This window comes from Pteropus medius, unplaced genomic scaffold (genome assembly GCF_902729225.1).
Source record: "Pteropus medius unplaced genomic scaffold, Ma_sr-lr_union100, whole genome shotgun sequence".
NCBI lineage: Eukaryota > Metazoa > Chordata > Mammalia > Chiroptera > Pteropodidae > Pteropus > Pteropus medius.
In genome coordinates, this window is record NW_024340699.1 from 7,064,987 (window position 1) to 7,087,539 (window position 22,553).

General features: G+C 39.6%; 1 protein-coding gene across 1 annotated transcript in view; it reads left to right on the forward strand.

Moving 5' to 3' along the window:
* The window catches only part of TENM2 (teneurin transmembrane protein 2), a 1,175,329-nt gene that overhangs the window by 322,778 nt on the left and 829,998 nt on the right, over positions 1–22,553 (forward strand). The window contains exon 5 of the mRNA XM_039877364.1: positions 9,239–9,538. Coding sequence (XP_039733298.1) covers positions 9,313–9,538 — 226 coding nt within the window. The 5' untranslated portion in view covers positions 9,239–9,312. The remainder of the gene's footprint in view (positions 1–9,238; positions 9,539–22,553) is intronic.

Sequence of the window (22,553 nt, forward strand, 5' to 3'; positions counted from 1 at the left end):
CATGTTTACACGCATGCACAGGTACACTCACATATACAATAATACACACACATCTCAAATGGGCTGTCAGTGATTAACAAGTCAGCACCCTTAAGTAGCTGGATAATCTGAAAAGTTAATAGTGAACAGTGTTACAGCTCATAGGATTAGTTAATTAGACAAAGGCTTGCAGGCAAGATCTCTGTAGTCTCTTCTGCTAAAGTGATGGAACTCACTTAGGCAACTGATGAAAAAAGCAGTGTGAACACTCTTCAAGGGAGGAAATGTGGAACATAACAGAATAGAGCTTCAGCATAGCAGTAACGAGCCGGCAGAGGCATTGCCATCCAATGATTGCCATTTGTCAGTGCCGGAAAAGGCAGAGGCTTGGGGAAAAGATTTATAATTTTGGTTACCATCTTTTCCTACTGCTTCAAGGCAATTTTAATTACTTTATAAAAACAGTCTCGAAACTTGCATTTCCCTACATGAATTGTTGACCTTCACTTTCAAGGACGACTATGCAGAATGCTTGTCCATAGTAGATAATAAATGCATTTTTATTAGATAAAAGATGAATATTTAACCATATTGGGATTAATACTAACATCTTATTATTTTAGAAATGTCTTGAGAAAAAAACATGTTAGCAAATGCTGCATCTCATATTGTAACTGGCCTTTTGCGGTCCTTACCAGGGGTCACGACAATATTTCTTTAACCGAAAGTCACACATATAATAACCTATATTGTCTAAGCAGGGGATTCAGATAAATGGAGTGGAATGGCTATAAAATCAAAAAGAGTAGTAAAATAACATCAACAACAAAACAACAACAATAACTAATAATAATGAAAATAGAATGACCAGCTTAACATTGTAAGTGACCTCCCATAATCAGGTATTTCATTTTTTTAAAATTTTATTTTTATTTTCTTTAGTTTTTAAAATTTTTAAATTATAGTTGGCATACAATATTATATTAGTTTCAGGTGTACAACACAGTGATTAGACATTTATGTAACTTATGAAGCGATTATCCTGATAAATCTAGTACCCATTGGACACCGTACATAGTTATTACAGTATATTGAATATATTCCTTATGCTATACTTTACATCCCCATAACTGTTTTGTAACAACCAATTTGTATTTCTTGATCCCTTTCCCTTTTTCGCCCACCCAACCCCCTCTAATCTGGCAAACATCGAAATGTTCTTTGTATCTATGAGTTTGCTACTCTCGTGTTGATTTTGTTCTTTAGATTCCCAGCATGAGTGATAATACATGGAGTTTTCTTTTTCTCTGTCTGACTTACTCCAGTCAGCACAATACCAGGTCCATCCGTGTTGTTGAAGATGGCAAGATTTTATTTATTTTTTTTATCGCGCATTGTATATATGTACCACCTCTTTCTTATCCATTCATTCATTTAGAGACACTCAGGTTGCCTCCACGTCTTGGCCATTGTAAATAATGCTGCAATGAACATATGGATTCACAGATCCCTTTGAAGTGGCATTTTGGGTTTCTTCGGATAAATGCCCAGAAGTGGGATCACTGGGTCCTTCCTTGTCTCTTGTTATAGCCTTTGTTTTCAGGTCTGTCTTGTCTGGTATAAGTATTGCCACCTCAGCCTTTTTTATTTGTTTGTCTCCATTTTCATAAAATATCTTTGTCCATTCCCTCATCCCAAGTCTGTGTGTGTCTTTTGATTTGAAGTGAGTCTCTTGTAGGCAGTGTATGTAAGGGTCTTGTTTTTTTTAACCATTCAATCACCCTACCTTTTGATTGGAGCATTCAGTCTATTCATATTCAAAGTAATTGTTGATAGATATGTAGTTATTACCATTTTATTATTCATATTTTTTTCTTTTTCTTTTTTTTTTTCTTCCTAAAGAAATCCCTTTAACATTTCCTATAAAGAAATCCCTTTAACATTTCCTATAATAATACTGGTTTGGTGATGATGAACCCCTTTAGCTTTTTCTTGTCTGGGAAGCTATTTATCTGCCCTTTGATTCTAAATGATAACATCGCTGGGTAATCTTGGATGTAGGTCCTTGCTTTTCATCACTTTGAATATTCCCTGCCAATCCCTTCTGGCCTGCAAAGTTGAGAAATCAGCTGACAGCCTTATGGGAACTCCCTTTTAGGTAACCAACTGCATTTTTTTTGCTGCTTTTTAAATTCTCTCTTTGTCTTTAACTTTTGGTATTTTAATTATGATGTGTCTTGGTGTGGACCCTTCGGGTTCATCTTGTTTGGGGCTCAGTACTTCCTGGGCTTGTATGTCTGTTTATTTTGCCAGGTTAGGTAAGTTTTCTATCATTATTTCTTCAAATAGGTTTTCAATTCCACTCTCTCTCTCTCTCGTTTCCTTCTAATACCCCTATGATGTTAATGTTGCTACACTTGATATTGTCCCAAAAGCCCCTTAAACTATCCTCACTGTTTTTTGGATTTCATTTTCTTGTTGCTGTTCTAACTGGGTATTTTCTACTACCTTGTCTTCTAAATCACTGGTTCTATTCTCTGCTTCATCTAATCTACTGTTTATTTCCTCTAATGTATTCTTTATTTTAGTTATTGTATTCTTCATTTCTGACTGTTTTTTTTATTGTTTTCCATTTGTCAAAGTTCTCACCGAGTTCATCTACTTAAGTTCATTGACCACTCTTATAACCAGTGTTTTTAACTGTGTATCTGATAGATTGCTTGTTTCCATTTTGTTTAGTTTTATTCTCTGAAGCTTTTTTCTTTTTTTTTCATTTGGGACATGTTCTTTATTTTCCCATTTTGGCTGACCCCCAGTATTTGTTTCTATAGGTTAGATAGGGCTGCTATGTCTCCCAGTCTTAGTAGAGTGGCTTTATGTAATAAGTATCCTATGGGGCCCAATGGCACAGTATTCCCTAGTCACCTGAGCTGGGTACTCTAGATGTGTCCCTTTTATGGCTTGTGTGAGCCCTCCTGTTATAGTTGAATCTTGGTTGCTGTTTGCATTTCGATGAGAGGGATTAGCCCTCAGGCTGATTGGTTGTGAGGATTGGCTGGTGGGCAGCTGACCCTCTGGAGCAAGATTCACTTTAGCAGGGCTCTGGTGCCTGCCCTGTCTGTCTTTTGGGTGCGCCATCTTTGGATACAGCCTCTGTTGGTGCTCTGGCTCAGTCAGAAGCCAGCCATCAGGTGTGCCAGCCTCTGGGCCTCCTGGGAGGGGACCCATCACAGGCCAAGTTTAACCATAGGTGTGCCCCTTGTATGGCTTGCTTATTTATTTATTCATTCATTCATTCATTCGTTTGTTTATTTATTTATTTTTTTAAACTGCTGAATTGTTTTCCAAACTGGCTGTGCCATTTTACATCTGGTCATCAATGTATGAGTGATCCAGTTTTCCACATCCTTGACAGTACATTGTGGTCGTGGTGGTGGTATTTAGCCATTCTGATGAGTTTATAGTAATTTCTCATTGTTGTTTTCATTTGTGTTTCTCTAATGGATAATATGGAACATTTTTTTATGTGTTTATTTGCCATTTGTATGTCCTATTTGATGAAATGTGACTTCATGTGTTTTGCCTATTTTTAAATTGTATTTTTTAAGTTGAGATTTGAAAAATATTGATATATTCTCAGTATTTGTTCTTTATCAGAGATATGGTTTGCAAATAGGTTCCCTCAATCAGTAGATTGTCTTTTCATCTTGTTAACACAATCTTTTGCAGAGCAAAAGTGTTTAATTTTGTTGAAGTTTAACTTGTTAATTTTTAAAATTTTATTGATTATACTTTTGATGTCAAGTCTAAGGAATTTCTCCTTTTAATTGCAAAAATTTTATAGTTCTTTCCAAACTTTTTCCAAAAGTTTTATGCTTTCTGTCTAAGTTAGTGCATCCATTTTGAGTTATTTTTTGTGTAAAGTGTGAAATCGAGTCAAGAGGGTTTTTCTTTTTCTTTTTGGAGTGTGAATATCTGACCATTTCAGCACCATTTATTGAAAATGCTATCTTGCCTTCATTCAGTTGCTTTTGCATCTTTTTGAAAAAAAAAATCATTTAGGAACATTTTTTTTTTGTGGGCCTGTATCTGAGTTCTCTATTTTGTTCTCTTGATTTATGTGTCTTTCCCTCTGCCAGTACTGCATACTATTGATTCTGTAGCTATGTAATAAGTCTTAAAATTGAGTAGGTTGATTCCTCCTCTTTTTTTTCTTATTTTTTAAAAAATTATTTTAGCTATTACAGTTCCTTTCCCTTTCTATATAAACTTTAGAATAATCTTGTCTATATCTACAAAAAATTTGCTGCCATTTAATAGGAATTTCATTCAATCTGTATAGCAAGAATTGATATTTTTCTATGTTGACTCTTCTAATATATGAACACAAAATGTCTCCTCAGTTATTTAGATCTTTAATTTCTTTCATCAGTGTTGTGTAGTTGTCAGCCTACAGTTTCTGTACTCAATTTGTTTGACTCACACTTAAACTGACCTTCTCTCTCTCTCTCCTCCTCTCTCTTCCCTCCTCCCTCTCCTCCCTCTCCTCCCTCTTTCTCCTCCCTCTCTCTGAAAGATTGTAAATAGTATTTTATATTCTGATGTCCATTTATTCATTTCTGATATATTTAAATGCAATGGATTTTTTTATGTTTAATAGTTTTTTTGGGATTTTCTGCTTAGATATCTGTGTCATCTACAAATAGAGAATTTTTTATGTCCTCCCTCTTCTCTGTATGCCTTTTATTTCCCTTTCTTGTGTTATTGAACTGACTGGGATTTCCAGCCTCGTGTTGAATAAAAGTGGTGAGAGCAGACATCCTTGCCTTGTTCCCATTCTTAGGGAAAAGCATTTGGTCTTTCACCATTAAGTGCAATGGTCGCTGTAGGTTTTTTGAGACCCTTTATTAAGATGAGGAAACTTCTTTCATTCCTATTTTCCTGAAAGTTTTTTGATCATGAGTAGATGTGGATTTTTGCCTAATGATTTTTCTGCATTGATCGATCTGATTGTGTGATTTCTCTCCGTTAGCCTGTTAATCTGGTGGAATGTATTGACTGCTTATAAACTATCGAGCCAACCTTGCATCCCCAGAATAAACATTAGGGCTTTCATTATCATTCTATGGGTCCCTAAGGCTCTGTTCATTTTTCTTCTTTAGTCTATTTTCTTTAATCCGTTGTATAGGTTGGTTAATTGCAATTGTTCAGTTTTCAAGTTCCCTCATTCTTTCTTATATCCATCCTATCTGCTCATAAGCCCATGTTTTTTGGCTTTTTTTTTCTTTTGATCGTTTAGTTTTTTAGTTCTAAAGTTTCCTTTGGAGTCATCTTTATATCTCGTATTTGTTTACTGAGACTTTCTTTTTTATTTGATGAGATTTTCTACTCTTTCAGTTGTTTAATCGTATATATAATTGCTCATTAAAGCATTTTTATGGCTGTTTTTAAATCTATCTCAAATAATTATAACATTTTCATCATCTCAATGTTGCAATCTCTTTTCATTCAGTTCGAGGTTTTCCTAGTTGTATGACAGGTGATTTTTTTTTTTTTTAATTGAAAACTAGACTTTTTAAGTATTACGTTATGAGACTGGGTCTCTTTTTAACATTTATTCTAGCTGGTTCCCTTTGATACTGCTCTATCAGGGGAAGAGAGGTCCCATCGCATTATTTCTAGGTTGGAGAAGAGGCCAGCGTTCCCATTTAGAGTTTGTTAAGCCCAAGTGCAGGGAGCTCAGTGTGAATGTGTGCAGGGGAATTACTGGGGAGAGGGACAAGTGGGAGTTCTGGTTCCTCAGTGGGCCTCTACTGCTACTTCCCTGGCTGGTAGGGAGAGGAGTACATCATTACTCCCCTCACATGGCATCTACTGACACCAGCACTACTAGGAGATGATAAAAGTCCTGGCTCCCCACTAGGCCTCCGCCTGCACCACTCAGCAGAGAGGAAGAGGGGCGCCTTGTGACCAGTAGTGGCATAGAAGGCTGGGCTCCCTGTGAGAAGGGAGTGGCCTCATTACCTACTAGAATGGGTGAAAGTCCTGGCTCCCTTCTTAGCCTTCCTTGAAACCACTGAGGCTGGGGTGGAAGCCCCTTTTTGCTTCCTCAGCAGGGTAGAAAGCTGGCCTCCGCACTTGGCTCTTGAACTGATGAAGGTGGGGGTGGGGCTACAGTTTTTTCCATGTTGTTTGGATAGAGTGAGGTGGTTACTTTCTGAATGTCTTCCCTCTTGCTAGGCCGCTCCTTTCATAGTTCTTTGGTTAGAGAGCCGGCTTTTGGGGAGCGTTTGTTGTCTGTGCCTATTGATGTTTCTGGTACATACCTTTCCTTCCAAGTCTAAGATATACAGGGTGAAACGAAATCCCAGAAACTCACCACAGTATTGTCCCTTGAGTCCCGAGGGCCCTAGTTTAGCTGCCTCTTCTTTCTCACTTTCAGATTCATGTTTGTTTTACATATAATGTTCAAGATTTTTAGCCGAACTTACTGGGAAGAACAGGCAAAAGTATATTTATTCCACCTTTCTGGGAGCACAAATTTCTAAACTGCCCAATTTCTAATGATAAGCTGGAGATCCAGATTTTAATGTACATTTTCCATGTTTGTCTTTTTTAATATTGAAAAATTTTAAATAACGGACAAGCTAACTGCAAAATGTCTATAGGCGAACAGTCTGTGTATTCTGTTCAGTTTCCTAGGAAATTAGCTTTCCCTGACAAAAATTTGTCATTTTTACCTCATTATATAAAAATTCCTGTCATTTGTCTGGAGATGACATTGCTGGCAACCTTCACCATCAAGGACATAGCCAAGAAAGAGGAATTTAGCAGGAAAAGATCACTGGGCAACCAAATTAGACATCAAAATGTCCAAACACAAAATTTCTTGTACTTTATAAATAAATAATAAGCCTTCAGGGTTTTAAAATTAGCCTTTAAGCCAGAGCATGATTTTAAAATAATCACATATACAGAAATGTGAAAGTCAGCCCACTTTCCAAAGCATGATGCAATTAGAGGAGATAGGATTTCATGAGTCAGGAACACTACGAACATTAAAAAGTAAAACCTTGCAGTGAAGCAGGAGAAAGGAAAATTATATAAACCACTAAAAACACTCAGTTCCCTAAAAACTACTGGTGGCTGCTCGGTGTTGGTACACACAGGCTTATACACCCTCAGTAGGTGCTGCACGTCTGTCTTTATTGCTGTATAGTTCAGGTATTGAGGTTTGTAATTAGAACGTTGATTTCCAGGGATTTATATTATAATTTCCACCCTCTGTCTAAAGCAAGTCTGTAACTACTAGGCTAAGAAAAAAAATGTTTAATTCTTCAGAGAGGAAAAAAAAAAAAAATACTACTTCTTATAAAGCCATGCATTAGATGGCATATTGGGAGCTTTATTCACAATATCTGTTGTAAGTTTTACAAAAACTCTACAAAGTGGATGCTGTGATTTTCCATTTTCACTGATGGAGAAACAGTTTGAAAGGTGAGGAGTAATTTTACATGGGCTCTGGCTAGTCAGTGGCAATGATAAGGTTTTTATTCAGTCAAGGCTTCAATGGCCGTGCTTTTAACCAGCCTGTAGTATAGACTCCAAACTGTTGAGGTCACATTTTGGAAATTAAAGGAGAAGATTTTTGGCATTCAGAAATTGCATGAATGTTATGACACTTAAATGAACTCTGCACAGACAGAACTTACATGCCAACCTTGACCATCTGTGTCCTCCGTGCAGGTCCCCGGGTCTTGACTGGTAGCTCTCAAAAGTGCTTCTCGGCGTCCTGAGTCAGGAACTGTAGCCTCCAGAAAACTAAGTATTAGTTTTTTTAATAAGTGGCTGTGGCAGCAGCATGGCTGTGCTTGGCATTCACAGCAGCTGTACCCTTTTTCATAGCTAATTGTCAAAATCGTCCATGGTTACAGGCAGTATTTGATAAAGCGTACACATTGTAGAAATTAGGAGGGTTCCTGAGTTCCAGAAGGACCTCTTGTTGTGAAAAGATGACGGAGGGATAACTTGGCTTCTGCTGTCACGGGACAGGTGCCAGCCGCATGGTGTGTATGCAGGCCTGTCCTTTGGTACACTTAGGCATTTCTCTCTGGTGTGGTAAATAACCAAAGAAGAGCAGAGGGGCTCCGAACGACAGATCTGTTCCCCAAGTATTTCCTGACACATCGAGGATTCGGAGAGCAACAGTAGATTGGAGAAAAATCATTACCCTGGCCCTGGGTTGTATCTTCCATTTTAATTAAAATCCTTATTTGTCCATTCTATCCAAGCCCTGGCCCTGTGGTCCATGCTATTTTGCATGTCCAGTGAAATCAATAAGAGCCTATCATTTGGGACTTGGAGGCATCTAAGCATTTTTGCCTTATTTGCTAGGCAGAAGGCTAGTGTTTTCTGAGTGATGTTTGGCATGCGATTCCAGGCCCAGGGTGTCAAGTGACAGACTGTGGGGCTCCCTCGCTGCCAGTTCATATGTTAGAGAGGTTGCCTTCCATCAGCTTTCCTGTTGTATCCCGTGCTTTCCCCCATTTCCCTTTTCTGCGGTGACTGTCCTAGCAATGAAGGGAACAGTGTGGGTGCGCTTAGGTTGGTGATCAGGTGGCTGTGCCAGTCAGACTTCTTGTCAGTAGGATCTCCTGTTGGTAGATGACTAGGAAAAAGAAGTAACTAGCTTTGCAAAAGGAGAGGAAACTAAGTTTGCCGAAGGCACCTTAAAAAAATTGGAGAAAGAGTATTTGCCTGTGAAGAATAGCTTATATTATTATTCTCCAGACCCAGATAGGCAATTTTATGTTAGTCGGATTGGTACCATTACAAAGCATCAGCATCATATATTTATTCCCATGCACTTTTATTTATTTTTGATATTTCTTTTTCCCCTATCCTTCTATAGCAAAAGGAAGATATAATTAAAGAAAGATAAAATCAAAGTTTGGGTTTGAACAGCTTCATAGTAAGATCTTACATTATCATTTGTGCACATATAGAAAATCAAAAGATGAGTTATTTTACTATTACTTTTCCCCCCAAATCTATTAGATAGTAAGAAAATTAATTTACTGTATCAAGTTGTTCTCTGTAGGCTGATTGTTTAAGTATACATTAAGCATTTGCAAAACAGATTATGTGGCACTGACCAAATTTGCCTTTTTATGTTTTTATCTGAGTCAGAATGTGAGTCAGAGCTGAAAGCAGCATTTCTTGTAATCACAGTCTTGGTTGTTTCCTTTGATGCTTTTAGGTGGCAGAGTGACAAGTGCTAAAACTCAGGCCTGACTCTTCCGCGATCGTCAGCATCCTGCCTGATCTGGAATCATGGACGTGAAGGACCGGCGACACCGCTCCCTGACCAGGGGGAGGTGTGGCAAAGAGTGCCGCTACACGAGCCCCTCCCTGGACAGCGAGGACTGCCGCGTGCCCACCCAGAAGTCCTACAGCTCCAGCGAGACCCTGAAGGCCTACGACCACGACAGCAGGATGCACTACGGGAACCGCGTCACAGACCTCGTTCACCGAGAGTCAGACGAGTTCCCCAGACAAGGTATGTGCAGCGGCCCCCACGGACTTGCCGTCTGATGCCCTTAACGCGCACTGTTGCACATGGTTGATGACTAAGGTCGGTGGAAACTGGGAGCAAAGCATAGTGCCAGCAAGTGTTCCATTAGAGCTCAGTTTGAGAACAGCCCCTTTTATACACCCACATCAAACTTCCAAATTGCTTCTTTGGTCCTGGACACAAAATTCTTTGACAGTTTGGTGGTTGCTTTCGGAGACCCGCCGCGGTGGGTTTGACACACGTTACCTACAGCAGATCCTTGGCTCCATAAGGGGTATTCCTCTTGAATCGTGGTATTTCCGTTTCTTTGGGAAGGAGAATATTTTCCTGCCAAGTACTAACACTTGGCATTCTCTTCATGTCCAGTATCCATTAGGAATTTCGTTATCACCTGTCAGGGGTTGCTGTCACTGTATGGACACGTAGACGAAAGCAAAACCATGCTGAGAAGCAGTATAGCGAAGTTGACTCACTAGCAACACGTCTTGTGTTTTGTGTACAGACAGGCCTTGCTGTGTGCGTGTGATTTATATTAACGGTTTAGCAAAACTGCAGGTGAATGCACATAAATGCAGTGGATGCACTGGCAAGGGTCAGCGTGCCCCGGGTTGAGGCCCTGCCTGCCAGGTTATTACATCGCTGATTCTTTATTTCTTGTTCCAGTAAATGTCGCAACTACTTTAATTCCTCATGAGATACCTTAGCTTGTGTCCTAGTCCTTTCAGGCCACTATAGCAGAATAGCATGACCAGGTGGCTTATAAACAACAGAAATTTATTTCGCACATTTCTGGAGACTGGGAAGTCCAAGGTGAAGGCGCTTGCTGATTCGGTGTCTAGTGAGAGCCCTCTTTCTGATTCATAGACAGACTTCTTTTCCTGTGTCCTCACCTGAGCTGCAGAGGGTGAGAGAGCTCCCTGGGGTCTCTTTTTTATAAGGGCAGTAAACCCAACCAGAAGGGTTCCACCTTCATCACCTAATCACCCCAAAGGCTCTGCCTCCAAAACTATTGGTGGATTAGTTTTTAATATAAGAATTTTGGAAGATCATAAACATCAGTCTATAGTAGCTTCGAATTCCATTCCTGGTTTCTTAGCTTCCTTAGGTTACTTTACTTTTTTAAAAAATTTCTTAGAAAACACTATATATATACGTAAAATCTATAATCCAGTGGCTGTTCTGAGAAACACTTTTTCCATATGCCCCCAGTGTAGCCTAGCTCCAGCTTTTATATTTAACAGAATATTCCAAAAAATCAGCCAAGACATAGTTAAAATTATATTTCCATCGCAATCGTAGACCCTTGCAGGATGCAATTTTTATTTAATCTTCACTCTTATTTTCAGAGTTATCTTCATGTAAATGAAACACATTTGAAACGGGAGGGTTGCTTGAAAATTGCTCTGTATCAAAAGTCTTTGATCTGTGAGTGACTTCAACAAGTGTTTTATTTTGTTAAGTTCTCACTCGACCTCAAAGTGCATGTAGTGGGAATTGGGGGGAAAAATATGAAGAATCACAGCTTAATTAATTAAGGGAGTGCTTAAATTTTCAGTCTGAAAAATTATGACACCTCTCCGTTATTTCCAAGAGCATCACAAATACAAGACTCAAATATTTTGAAAGGTGATGCACGTTCAACATGGTTGAAAGCCTTTCACTTTCTGCCCTATTTTTGGTTTCATTTACAGTGTTGCTGCATACGTTTTGGTTTTTGTGATTCTGTGCTGAAATATAGACTTTTCTCCCAAAGTCTCATTATAGGTGCATTCTGGCTTCTGGATCATCGTTCACTGAACTGTAGATCCCGGGTTATTGTTGAAATGTGGATTGGCCTGTCACCTTTTCCCTTATTAATATTTACATAGAATGAAATCAAGTGCTTGGGATTTTATTTTCAAACATACCTTTCTTCTTCCTGTTTAATCTTGTTCCTCTCCATTGATAATAATGGAAGTCGCTTGGCCATATCAGACTCATAGCTTTGCAATTAACGATTCACACATGCCGTGTGTTGTTATAGAGCCCATATTTGTTTGTGTAATGTGTTTGCATGAATTAAAAACCGTGCAGGCCAAAAGTAAAAATGAAAAGGCATTGGAAAGTATTTGCATATGCAAGTGCAATTCCTTCTGAAGACATCTATGAATTTATGCATGAAAATGTAGTCAGAGTGTGAGTGGATCTACTTTGATGGGTTCTAAAATTGAACTCTGCAGGAAGTAAATAAGCACATGTTTAAGGAGAGGAGGAACAGGAGATACAATCTGGCAAGCAGCACCTTCAACGTGAAACTTAGGCACTACAGAGAGGGTTAAAATAAATTTTACACTCAGTAATAACAGTAATTTTTTTTTTAAATGTCATGCATTTCCCATTTTATTTTCTTATTCATGAAATCAAAAAGCAGGATCATCTCAGTATTTTATTAGCCTAGAGGCACATTAGCAAGGATCATAGCATGATCATCTCCTGTGGTATTCTTATTTAAAACCCCAGACACTGATTATAAAACAAACACGCTTCTCACATACAGGCAAGTTTGGCAAACGCAGTTGGGTGACACTCCAGATGCTCAGAGTAGAAAAGAATTACCAGCAGGGAAAGTGATATGGGGCGAGGGTCAGACCTTGTCCAGTTCCCCCAGCTGGCTGCCTGCAAGCATCAAATGTGAGAAGCCGCTAGGTCCCAGCAGGAGAGGTAGGCCAGGTGTTCCCCTGAGAAGCTTATAGAAGCTTCTGTCAAATGATGCCACCTTTGCTTGCTTTTAACACAGAATCCTCCTCCGCCTTTTTCTATTGTGGGCCTCTTCTAAGCAGAGACCATGCAAATTACCTGTCTGGCCTCTGTTATTCTGGATCCTTCTGGTATGAAGGGAGAAAATTACTGACCTTGTCTCTGTGTCCATGGAGTAATTAGTAAATGACTAATCCTGCAATAAAGAGCATCCTGGTGGTCAGGGAGTTGATGCACTTGACAAAAGTGACCAGTGGTCTGATCTGTGATCAGAACCAATCCCAATCCAACCTGTGAAATAGATGCCACTTTGAATAAGGTAGATTGGCCAAGTTCCCAGCCACATTGTATAAGCCTGACCCTGAAGTTGTGGTGGAGACCAGTGTGACATTCAGGACCTTCTGCGGTGTCTTAGGAACCTAAAATTAGATTTGAACTCTACTGTTGCATATTTATGTACCTGTGACTCTGATATGTATTTGTGCTGCACCAGGATTAATTAGTACACGGCGTTCAGATGTATTGAACAACAATAGTAACAAAAGAATAACGGCTAACGTTTAGCATGCACTTTCTACATGCCAGGTGACAGTCTAAGCATTTTGCTTGTGTTAACCCAGTTAACATTCGCAATGGTGTTGTAAAGTAGGTATGATTATTATTTCGGTTTTCATGGATTAGGAAACCGAGGCATGGAGAGCTTTAGTAAATCATCCAAGGTCACAAATTTAAGCAGAGGTGAAGACGGGTTTTAAATCAGGGAGTTGGATTCAAGAGCTGTATTTTAAACCAGTGTTGGATCACCTCCCCGATATGTAAAGAAACAAACAAAAACCAAGTCATTAGAGCTTCGGTCAAAGGCTAGGGAGGGTCAGTGAAGTTCCATTTATAAACCTTTTAGGGATCAACACCTTTAAACCTTTCCTAATAATCTGGAAACTACAGTCGCTAATATCGAGTGAGCGTATAATGACCACTGTCAACAGCCGCACTGATCGGTGTCTCTGTGCTCACCCATTTTCCTCCATTTCCACAACTGTCCCAGACTCCTGGAAGGGTTTCTCCCCACATCCCTGTCCACTAACCGCCACTATAGGAAAAAGTTCCTACTGTCCAGACGCGTGCCAGGCTGCCAGCACCGCTTCCCTGCCCTCCCCTACAGTTATCACCTCTCTGCACGACCTCGCGCCCTGGAACACTAACCAAGAAACGCGCCGCCGTCTGAACGGTATTGCTCAGGTAAGCAGAACGGACTGGCCCAGTGGGCCTGAGAACTCAGCCAGGCTCCTCTTTCCTCAGAAAGCCCTTATTTCCAGTTAGCAGTGCAGGCCTCTTGAGAGGGCCAAGATTGGATCCTTTCTCTGTACCTTAGGCCAGCTGTTTGGGTCAAGGTTGAAGAAAGAATTGGGGGCAAATTAGATTTTTTGAAAGTATGCTTGCATCAGTTCTCTCAATCAGTTCTTAATGCAGTAATAACTTTCACCAACCCTTTGATAACACTTTAAAAATACATGAACACACGTAAACACACATATACCCACATACGTATACGTTTTGACTAGGTTTGATTTTGGTATTTCATAAACCAATTCTCTCTCCTGTGATCTTTGAAATAAATTGGGCAATATTTTTTGCTCTATGTAATTTGGCAAGGCATACATTTAACCTGTGTTAATGAACTGAAAACTCACGAACCACTAGTAAGCTAAAGTGTTACCTGTATTGATTTAATTAATGTATATACTAATTGGTGACATACTTTGAAAACCCGTGAGCATTTCTGTCTATACCACTGTCTCAAAAGAGTTATTTTATCATGGCACCCAAAGCAACAGTTAGATTCTATTTTGAAAATGTCAATCCTTTAATTTACTTACAAGGAACAACTTGCAGATTTTAGTGAAGTCCAACAGTTTATTTGGTCAATATTTGGAAGGCTGAAAGATAATTTAAGAAGATTACTTTCAATTTATTCTCCTACCTCTAGGCAGGACTTCTTTTCATAACTCAACTGAGAATAACATGGTGCTTCTTTGGTTGTGTTGTTGCTTTAAAAAAAAAAAATCTTTAAGAGAGACTGCACAGCCTGTCAGTATAATATGATTTATTGTCTTCTTGCCAACTAACTTGAATCTAAATTGCTTCATATAAGAGGCATATGGGAGAGCAGTTAAACAAGCAAACTCAAAGTTCAGTTGGGTTGGTTCTCTGGTACTTACATATCCTATCAGTGTGACTCTGATCATACCCTAGAGCATAAGTTCTCTAAGTCTCATGTTCCCCATCTATAAAAGTTCCTACCAGTATAGTTTTTGAGATTGTTCCTCATGTTTATCATGCTGTGGACATTGTCTTTCTCCAAATGAGTGCTGAATTAATGCTCATGGTTGTAGTTATAATTATTTGTCATTTTAATCCTTTTGTAGCAAAAATGGTGATTATCTGCTCTCCCACCTTCATAAATTGTGTGTAACATAATTTTTTTTCCTTAGATTTGTTTCCTGTGACTTGCAAAATTATGACATCTTCAAATCCAGAATTTCTCTTTCAGTTGTTGATAGAGTGTTTGACTCCCGATGCACCATACCTTTTGCTCCCAAAGATGAACATAACTCACACATTATTTCCCTATTTTTAGAAAGGAATGAAAGATATCATCTAATAGCTGTCAGCTCATGCCAACCACTTAATAGAGTTGCTAGTCACACAATTTTACAAGTTAAAAGAAAAAAAAAATGGGAAAATGCTCTAAGGTAGTGTCATTTGATACACATTTTAGAGATGTGTATTTTATGGCACGTAAGTAAACGTAAATTTTAGAATGGATTTAATTAAGAGAAGACTTTATCCATATAATCTCTGGATGAAAATTAATCCATTCTCATCACTCTATATATAATAATTTGGAGTCTTATGTCACTTAGTCAATCTTATTTGGATTTTCATTGTTGATATTCACTGCCCTTCAAGGATTACAACTATATTTTTCAATAACTTCAGCCATTGGGTAACAATCTTCACATTTACTCAGTTGCTCATCATGTTCTGTCAATTCTCCATTCAGCTTTGGATCTAACTTTCTTTGAACTGTCGCCCTTTTCCTGCTGTTTCTGGGTGCTAATTCTCCAGAGTTTTACCCTTATTCCTTTACTCTTCCTTCTCACTGGCACTTACTATAGAACAACCTTGTTTTTGGAACTTCAGCATTCACTGTTCCTACTTCCCAAGACTCTTTCAATTACAAGTGAAAGTAAGATAGTAATATACCAACTGAAATTAGCTTATGCAAAATAAGATATTTTGTCATATCACTGGAGAATCTTGTTTGTTTGTTTGTTTTCCTCAATCTTCAGCAGACCATTGCCAGAAGGAAAGATTCAGGTAGGCCTGTCATGCACACGTACTGATGTGGGTATGCGTGTGTGGGTGTGTGTGTGTGTGCGCGCGCGTGCACACACGTGTGTACACACAAGTGAGTGTCTATTTTATTCCTGCCAATTAATATATTGACTAGCAAAGCCAAGGATGTTTAGAAGGTGGAATTAGTACTTTCTGGCAACTGATAGGACAAGCAAAATGAGGCAGAGAAGAAGACTCAAGGATATTGCTGAAGTTTCTGGTTATGGAAGCTGACTAAATGTTAATACTAATCACCAGGGTTTGAAACAGAAGATGAGCTGGTTTACGGGTTAAGATAGTATGTATAATTACAGACCTTTTGAATTTGAGGTGCCTTTAGACCATGCATGTGTAGATAGATATCTAATAGTTGAAGGTGCAGTTCTGAAATTCTGGAGAGAAGCATGAGCTGAGCAGAGATTTAGGAGTTGATAGCTAATAATTTAATGGGGATTGGTGTGATCATTCAGGAAAAATGTACAAGGAAACGAATAAGGAGTTCACATGAACACAGGTTATCAATGAACAGGAAAAGGAAGAAGATTCTTCAAGGAATGTGGAAAAACCCTTACTTTCCTTTACATGGTTTGCTCAGTCAGTACAAACTTGACTTAGGATTCAAAGCATAAATAAATAAAACTATGTGAGTTTTATTTCCCAGTCCACTACTCAGAGTTTGCTTCTTTTTTATTCTCTAAATCACTGGTCACAAAGTTAATGCACACAGACTATACTTGGGACCTAGATGCATTTTGTTTGGCCTGTAGATTGCTTTAGAAATTTTGAACAGAGTGCCTGTAGCCAGTGTTTTCAAATTTCAGTTTGCCACAGACTCCATGTCTGCCTTTTGTCTTATACCAGCCCTCCTGTTCAGTCATTTATTATTATTATTATATATTCCAGGCCCCAGAAGGCTATTGTCATCACAAAAATACCACAGACTTTCCTATGCTCCTTCTTTCCTTGTAGAATACCTATCTGCCTATTCCAAATCTGTTTATCCCACCAGGCTTAACCTATGGTCCAGCTCTCTAGTGAAACCTCTGTCCTCTGAACTCCAGTGGCCCTTACTGGGTCATTATTTGTGTTATTCTCCTCTTTGTGAGTGATTCAGCACACACAGCACATGATTCTGTGACTCCCGTGAATAGGGAGATAAACAAAGTACTCTGCAGCTTTGTGCTGTGACTCGTGGATGCAACGACAAGAGAATATCTTCTTAGTGGCTTGTATTCAGTTCTGATGAGAAGAATTTATTTAAAGCATGGTTAGAAAAAGACTCCACTTAGAACATGCGGGTCGTCGATCTGTCCAGCCTGACGGTATCAAATCCCACATTGTGAAATGCCAACTTGAAAGGGTTTTTGCAGCATGCTCTGCCACTCATATACTGGATTGCACAAACGTTTGCTTTCTCTGAGTATTGATGACCCAGTAATACTATCAGCTTTTTTAGGCTGGTGCTGCATATTAACAATTGTGCCTCTGTAGGGACCTACTTTGTCATATGGGTGCAATACGATCAGTGACAGAACACAATTCTGACTGGAAACTTGAAAAAACACTACTCCGTGAGAGCGGAAAAATTGCCAGTATCTGTCTCGCCATGGCGTATGGTCAGGGTCAAGGAGAGCTGCTGCCCCGCCCACTGATGACTCATCACACTGATATTATCGAAGGAGACATTACATTTTCAGTGTCATGTTTTAGGTTTATAATTTAATTTTCAGCTCTGGCAATTCCAGTAGCATCCCTGGGGACGTATGAAGAGGAGGGGGCTGGTGTATCTTTGAAATGAATTCATGTTCATTTCTTGAGCACTTTGATTGTCATGCATATCTCACAGGCCCTTTCTCTCTGCTGCAGCCAAACTTCATCACGCCACCGAGTTACTCAATAATTCCTCCAGCACTGACCGCTTTCCTTTCCACCCGACCTCAAGTCAGATCTGCGTTAATAAATCTCTGCTGGGAGCGATCAAAACAAATACTGAGTGTGCGCAAAGATATTAAAAATAAGTGCAACACAGACTTATTTAATAATGTCCAACCACCTTTTATAATATTTGGAATATTTTGCCAAAGTTACTTTGAGCCTTATGTTTCATGCATTTTCTCCCAGATAAAATGATCTTTTTGGGAATGAGAAAAAAAAAAAGAAAAAAGAAAGAAAGAAAACCAGAAAAGTCAGATGAGTTTTGTTGGATTCTCAGCCGAACCCATTATTCTCTTTTCCAGTTCTTTTTCTTTGGCCTCGGCCACAAAATGTGAAGCTTCTCTTTGTTCACCTTGATTTATGAATAGTAGGCGTTGGGCAGTCGCTGTCCCAGTGGGATGCATTTTATTTTAAAAATAGTGTGAAGCACTTCCTTTTAAATTCCCTCACGTCCACTGCCACCTTGGCTGTATAATACATGCTTCTCAGTCCATCCTTGTACAGTTAAGGTCTGCACCACGTACGGTGAATTAAAGTGCTGAATTTATTTGTAGCACTCTGAGCCAAAATGTTGGATTTATTTAGAGAGTAATTCCAGTGGATTAAATTTGTTTCTATGGATCTCTTTGCTGCAGCTGGAACATGGATAGAAGGAAGGAATATTACATTAATGTCCTCAAACAAGAAAAGAATCCAGTCAACTGCAGGATAAATATCTGTAGCCCAAACAAATCACCTTGACAATGACTGCAAATTCAGGTGACCCCATCGACTTTAGAAAAGACCCCTGTTCGCCTGACAGCCTTGGGTTCAAATGCCCCTCAGTTCACAGTGACAATTCAGTTAATGTGCATATTCTGCCCCCCATTGGTCTGTTGCAAAAACTCTGCCCGCAGATGACCCATTTAATACTTTCTGCTTCACAGACCAAGAGATCGAACAGCGGGGAGGCTACAGCAAGATGCTGAGTTGTCCTAGCTGAGCAGTGAGGGGACTGAGTGTGGCCACATGCCATGTCTGTCTCTGGGCCCGTGGCAACTCATTAGCCTCTTCTGGGGAGTTTTAAAAAGTCCCCAGGCCCAAGCATTATCTGAGAATGATTAAATCGAAATCTCTGGGGAGTCAGACCCAGGCATCAGTATTTTTAAAACTTTATTTTAAATAAATAAAACATCTCAAAAGATTAAGTATAACAGGACACACTTTACAGGATGTAACCATTCCTTTGGTCACTGATAGCACTTTAAGCTTACAGGGTCTTATATTTAGTGACTTAAAACCTCACTTTCCACTCAGAAGCCCACAGTTCTAGTTTTAGTCAAGCTTCCTAATTCTTAGAGGGTTTTGCTTGGTATGCCATGTAGCTGGGAGCTCATTATATCGTGTTTCCAAACCCATAATGAGAAATCATTTGCCCGTGTGTTAGGTCTCACAAGTCCTTGGTTGCCGGGGTCCACCTCTTTGTTTTGATTCCTCTAGCACTCCTGCTTCTTATCTTCTACTCTGTTAGACATTAAAAGCGAAGATTTAATTTGAGCACCTGACTTCGAATGTAGCACATCACCAATTAATTATGTCAGTGGATTCAACATCTTCAACATCAAAGCAGTAATGATTAGTTTAAACCTACCATTGGAAGAAACACGATCAACTTTGTCGAGGTTGAAAGGTGGAGTCCATAAGGAAAGTCAGTGTTCACAGTGGAGTGGGTCCCTCCCTGCTTTTTAGTGTGAATATTTATTAAGCATAGGAACGGTTCAAGTAACGATCCGAGGTCCCCAACTCACAGGGGAAGAAAGGTAAGATAAGGGAACGAAGCAGGCTGGGTTTTCAACTTGTGTTATGGTGGAGACTGTCTTGATTGGGATCGTGTATGTCCAGGCAGTGCCTCTTGGCTCTGGCAGTTTGGTGCCACTGGGGAATTCGGATCCAGTGCTGCTAAATCTTCCAATTTCTCAAGAAAGTTGAAAAATCTGACTTTTTTTTCATAAAATTCTCAGATTTTAAATGTCGCTGTTATGACCACTGTAGAGCAGTTTAGGGAAGCTCTGTACAACACCCTGGCCTTATTCTTTGCCCTAGAATTTTCCGATGATAAGGTGCCAAATGCTCTTGAGGATGAGGACAATTGAGCATAAATGATGACCCCACAGTTCGCAGCTATGGGACTCCTTTGACCAATGGGTTCAGCAGCCAATGGATCGGAAGCTCATGATAAATGCCCTTCCCATTCATCCTGAGCAAAACAGCCTGAGGCTCCTTGGAAGGTTCTAGCACCCATCATCACTAGGCACCCACAGCCATGTTCAACTCTGTAACTCATCCTTTAATGGGCTCTCTCTCCGGCCCCATTTTTCGCCCTGTCCCTCACTCCTCTCCTTTGAATCACTTCTTAAATAAAATACTTATTCATAAGAATTTGTCGCATCCTCTGCTTTCAGGGAAAATTTGCTTAAGACCTTTGGCAGCTAAGTCATTTTAAGATAACTGTGTTGAGCAAAAAGGACTCTAGGGCAGATGCGACTCCTGAAGCTGTCAGTTCGGGACTTGCGAGTCAGGAAATGGTTGATGAGGAAGAAGGCACTGAGCTTACATTACAGATATGGCTTGGTACTTACTGCATTTTAGAAGGTTTGTGATTTGTTTTTGATTTTTTTCCACATAAGAAACATTGTGATTTTTTTTTTCCAGTTTATTTGGTTAGTTACTTTTTTAAATTAAGAAACTTTTCATTTTAGAATAGTTTCAGATTTACATAAAAAAAAAAAATGCCAAAAGATGAAGTTCCCTGGTTGGTTGGTTGTGTTTTTGTTGCTTTTAGTCCATGTGAGATTCTAACTACATGCCTAGAACATCTGGTACTGCTTTTTTCCTCTTAGAAGCCATTGTGTCAGATCTCAGAAAATATAAAATAGCAAGCTATAAACATTCCCTGTAAGTTCCTTGGGGACAAAGACAGTGCCTCATTCACCTTTCCATCCTCCTCAGTACCAGCCACAATGCCACGCACAGGGACATTTAATATGTGTTTGTTGAACAGGGGATTCCCATCATGCATTAAACCTGGAGGATTCAAGTTCAGGCCCAGACCTCTCCCTCCAGTCCCTATATCGCCTTTCTGCCTTCCAAAAGGGCAACTTTCTTCTCTTTGTTATTTCAGTTTGGCCACGGTAGATTGGGAAGGAACACAGCAAGGCACGATTTTTTACTCAAGGCTGCCTTTGCCAGACCCCCTACTCTCTCAAGCATGATCAAATGATCTTTGTTGCCAAACAAAACCAGAGCTGTATCTTGGCCGCCTGCGGTACCGTGAGAGCTTTCTAGGACATGCCTGTGCACTGCATGTCGTGATGTATTTTTAGCCAAACCCTGAGCGAAAGCCAACATGCATTTTGTTGCTCTTCTAGATCCTCTAAGCGTAGATCTTTCTCGTTTACTGGGCGGCTAACAAAAACAGCAACAATAACATACATTGTAATTTCAGCCTTGGATCTCAGTACACCTTTACAAGGTCTTTTTATTAACCCTTTTCAGGAATCTCAAATGAATTGATAAAAAACCCATTAAAGACATAATTAATATCTGTGTGAACAACTTCCGTTCAACCTCAGTTTACCTCTCAGCAGAATGATGAGTCATAGAAGGTTCAATTATGTAGTAGCTTAATCTGTAAGCTACTTGCGTTCAGTCTTGAACAGAATTAGAAGGATTCAGCACATTTATAAAGGGACCAGGTCAGTGATGAAATGAACAAAAGTCATCTTCTTTCACTGTTTTGTTTTTTAGTTATAACAGTAATTATTTTCATTGAGTTCTTGTGAAGTGCCAGGTATTCTTCAGTGCAGCCCTTTACGTAAATCAGTTCAATATCACCCCCATTTCAAAAATGGAAAAACTGGATACTGAGATCATAGATCATCAGAGCCAAGGGGACAGTGGAAATCATGACAGGATTTTCAGCTGGAGAGCAATATACCATCTACGTTATAAAGAAGTCCCTGTCTTCTCAGTGGGAAACAGATCCCAAGGTAGTCAGAGTGTAAGCAGGAAGAACAGGTAAAAGCCATCCAGGACGGCTTAAGGGGAAATGGCATCCTAAATCCTAGAAGGTGTTCAGGTGTGTCTGACAGAAGTTTGGAGTGTCTCAGTTCATTCATACACTGAAGGCAGTCAGCTCATTCCTTGTGCTGGATTTGGTAAGCTTCAGATATGAGCAAAACATTAAATGAATGTTTTGTGGAGCTCAGTGAAAGCACATTTCCATCAACTCATGGCCCTTATCTATGAGTCTTGCTTTCTAGATCAGACGGTGGATCCAACCCTTTTGTGCTTTATCTCAAACCGGGTGTCCTCCACTAGCTTCCACATACGCAGAATGGTAACTTATTGCTTCTCCTAAGTACAACAGTTCCTTGGCTTTTCAAAGGTGGTATCATTCAGGTATGCCACAGCACCTTTTTTTTTTAAGAGGCAAGAATCTTTTTTTGTTGTTGTTGCTGTTTTTAAAGACTAGGCCATCCTCTGTCATACACAAACATCTCCATTCCTGGTTGCACAGAGTATCACAGCTTCTTGTTCACAGGTACCGTTCACAGATAGATGCCGGAATGCCAGCCAAGCCAAGTCTTGAGGAAACAAAACAAAATGCAGAAATGGATGAGAGCCCATCTTGAAAATCTGCTATTTACATGGCGTATTTAGCCCCAGGCCAATTATTCTGGGTTACTAGATTACATTTACCGAATCACAAATTTCATTTGTGAGCCTTGTTATCCCTATGAGGTTCACAAATGAAATGTTTAAAGACAACCAAGGTTTAGAGGGCTTAGTTACCCTACCAAGAGCAGGCAACTTGTAGATAAAAGGTGGAAAGAGAATCAGACCTAAGCAGTCTGACTTCCATGGCTGCTGTGGTAGGTGTGAGAAAATA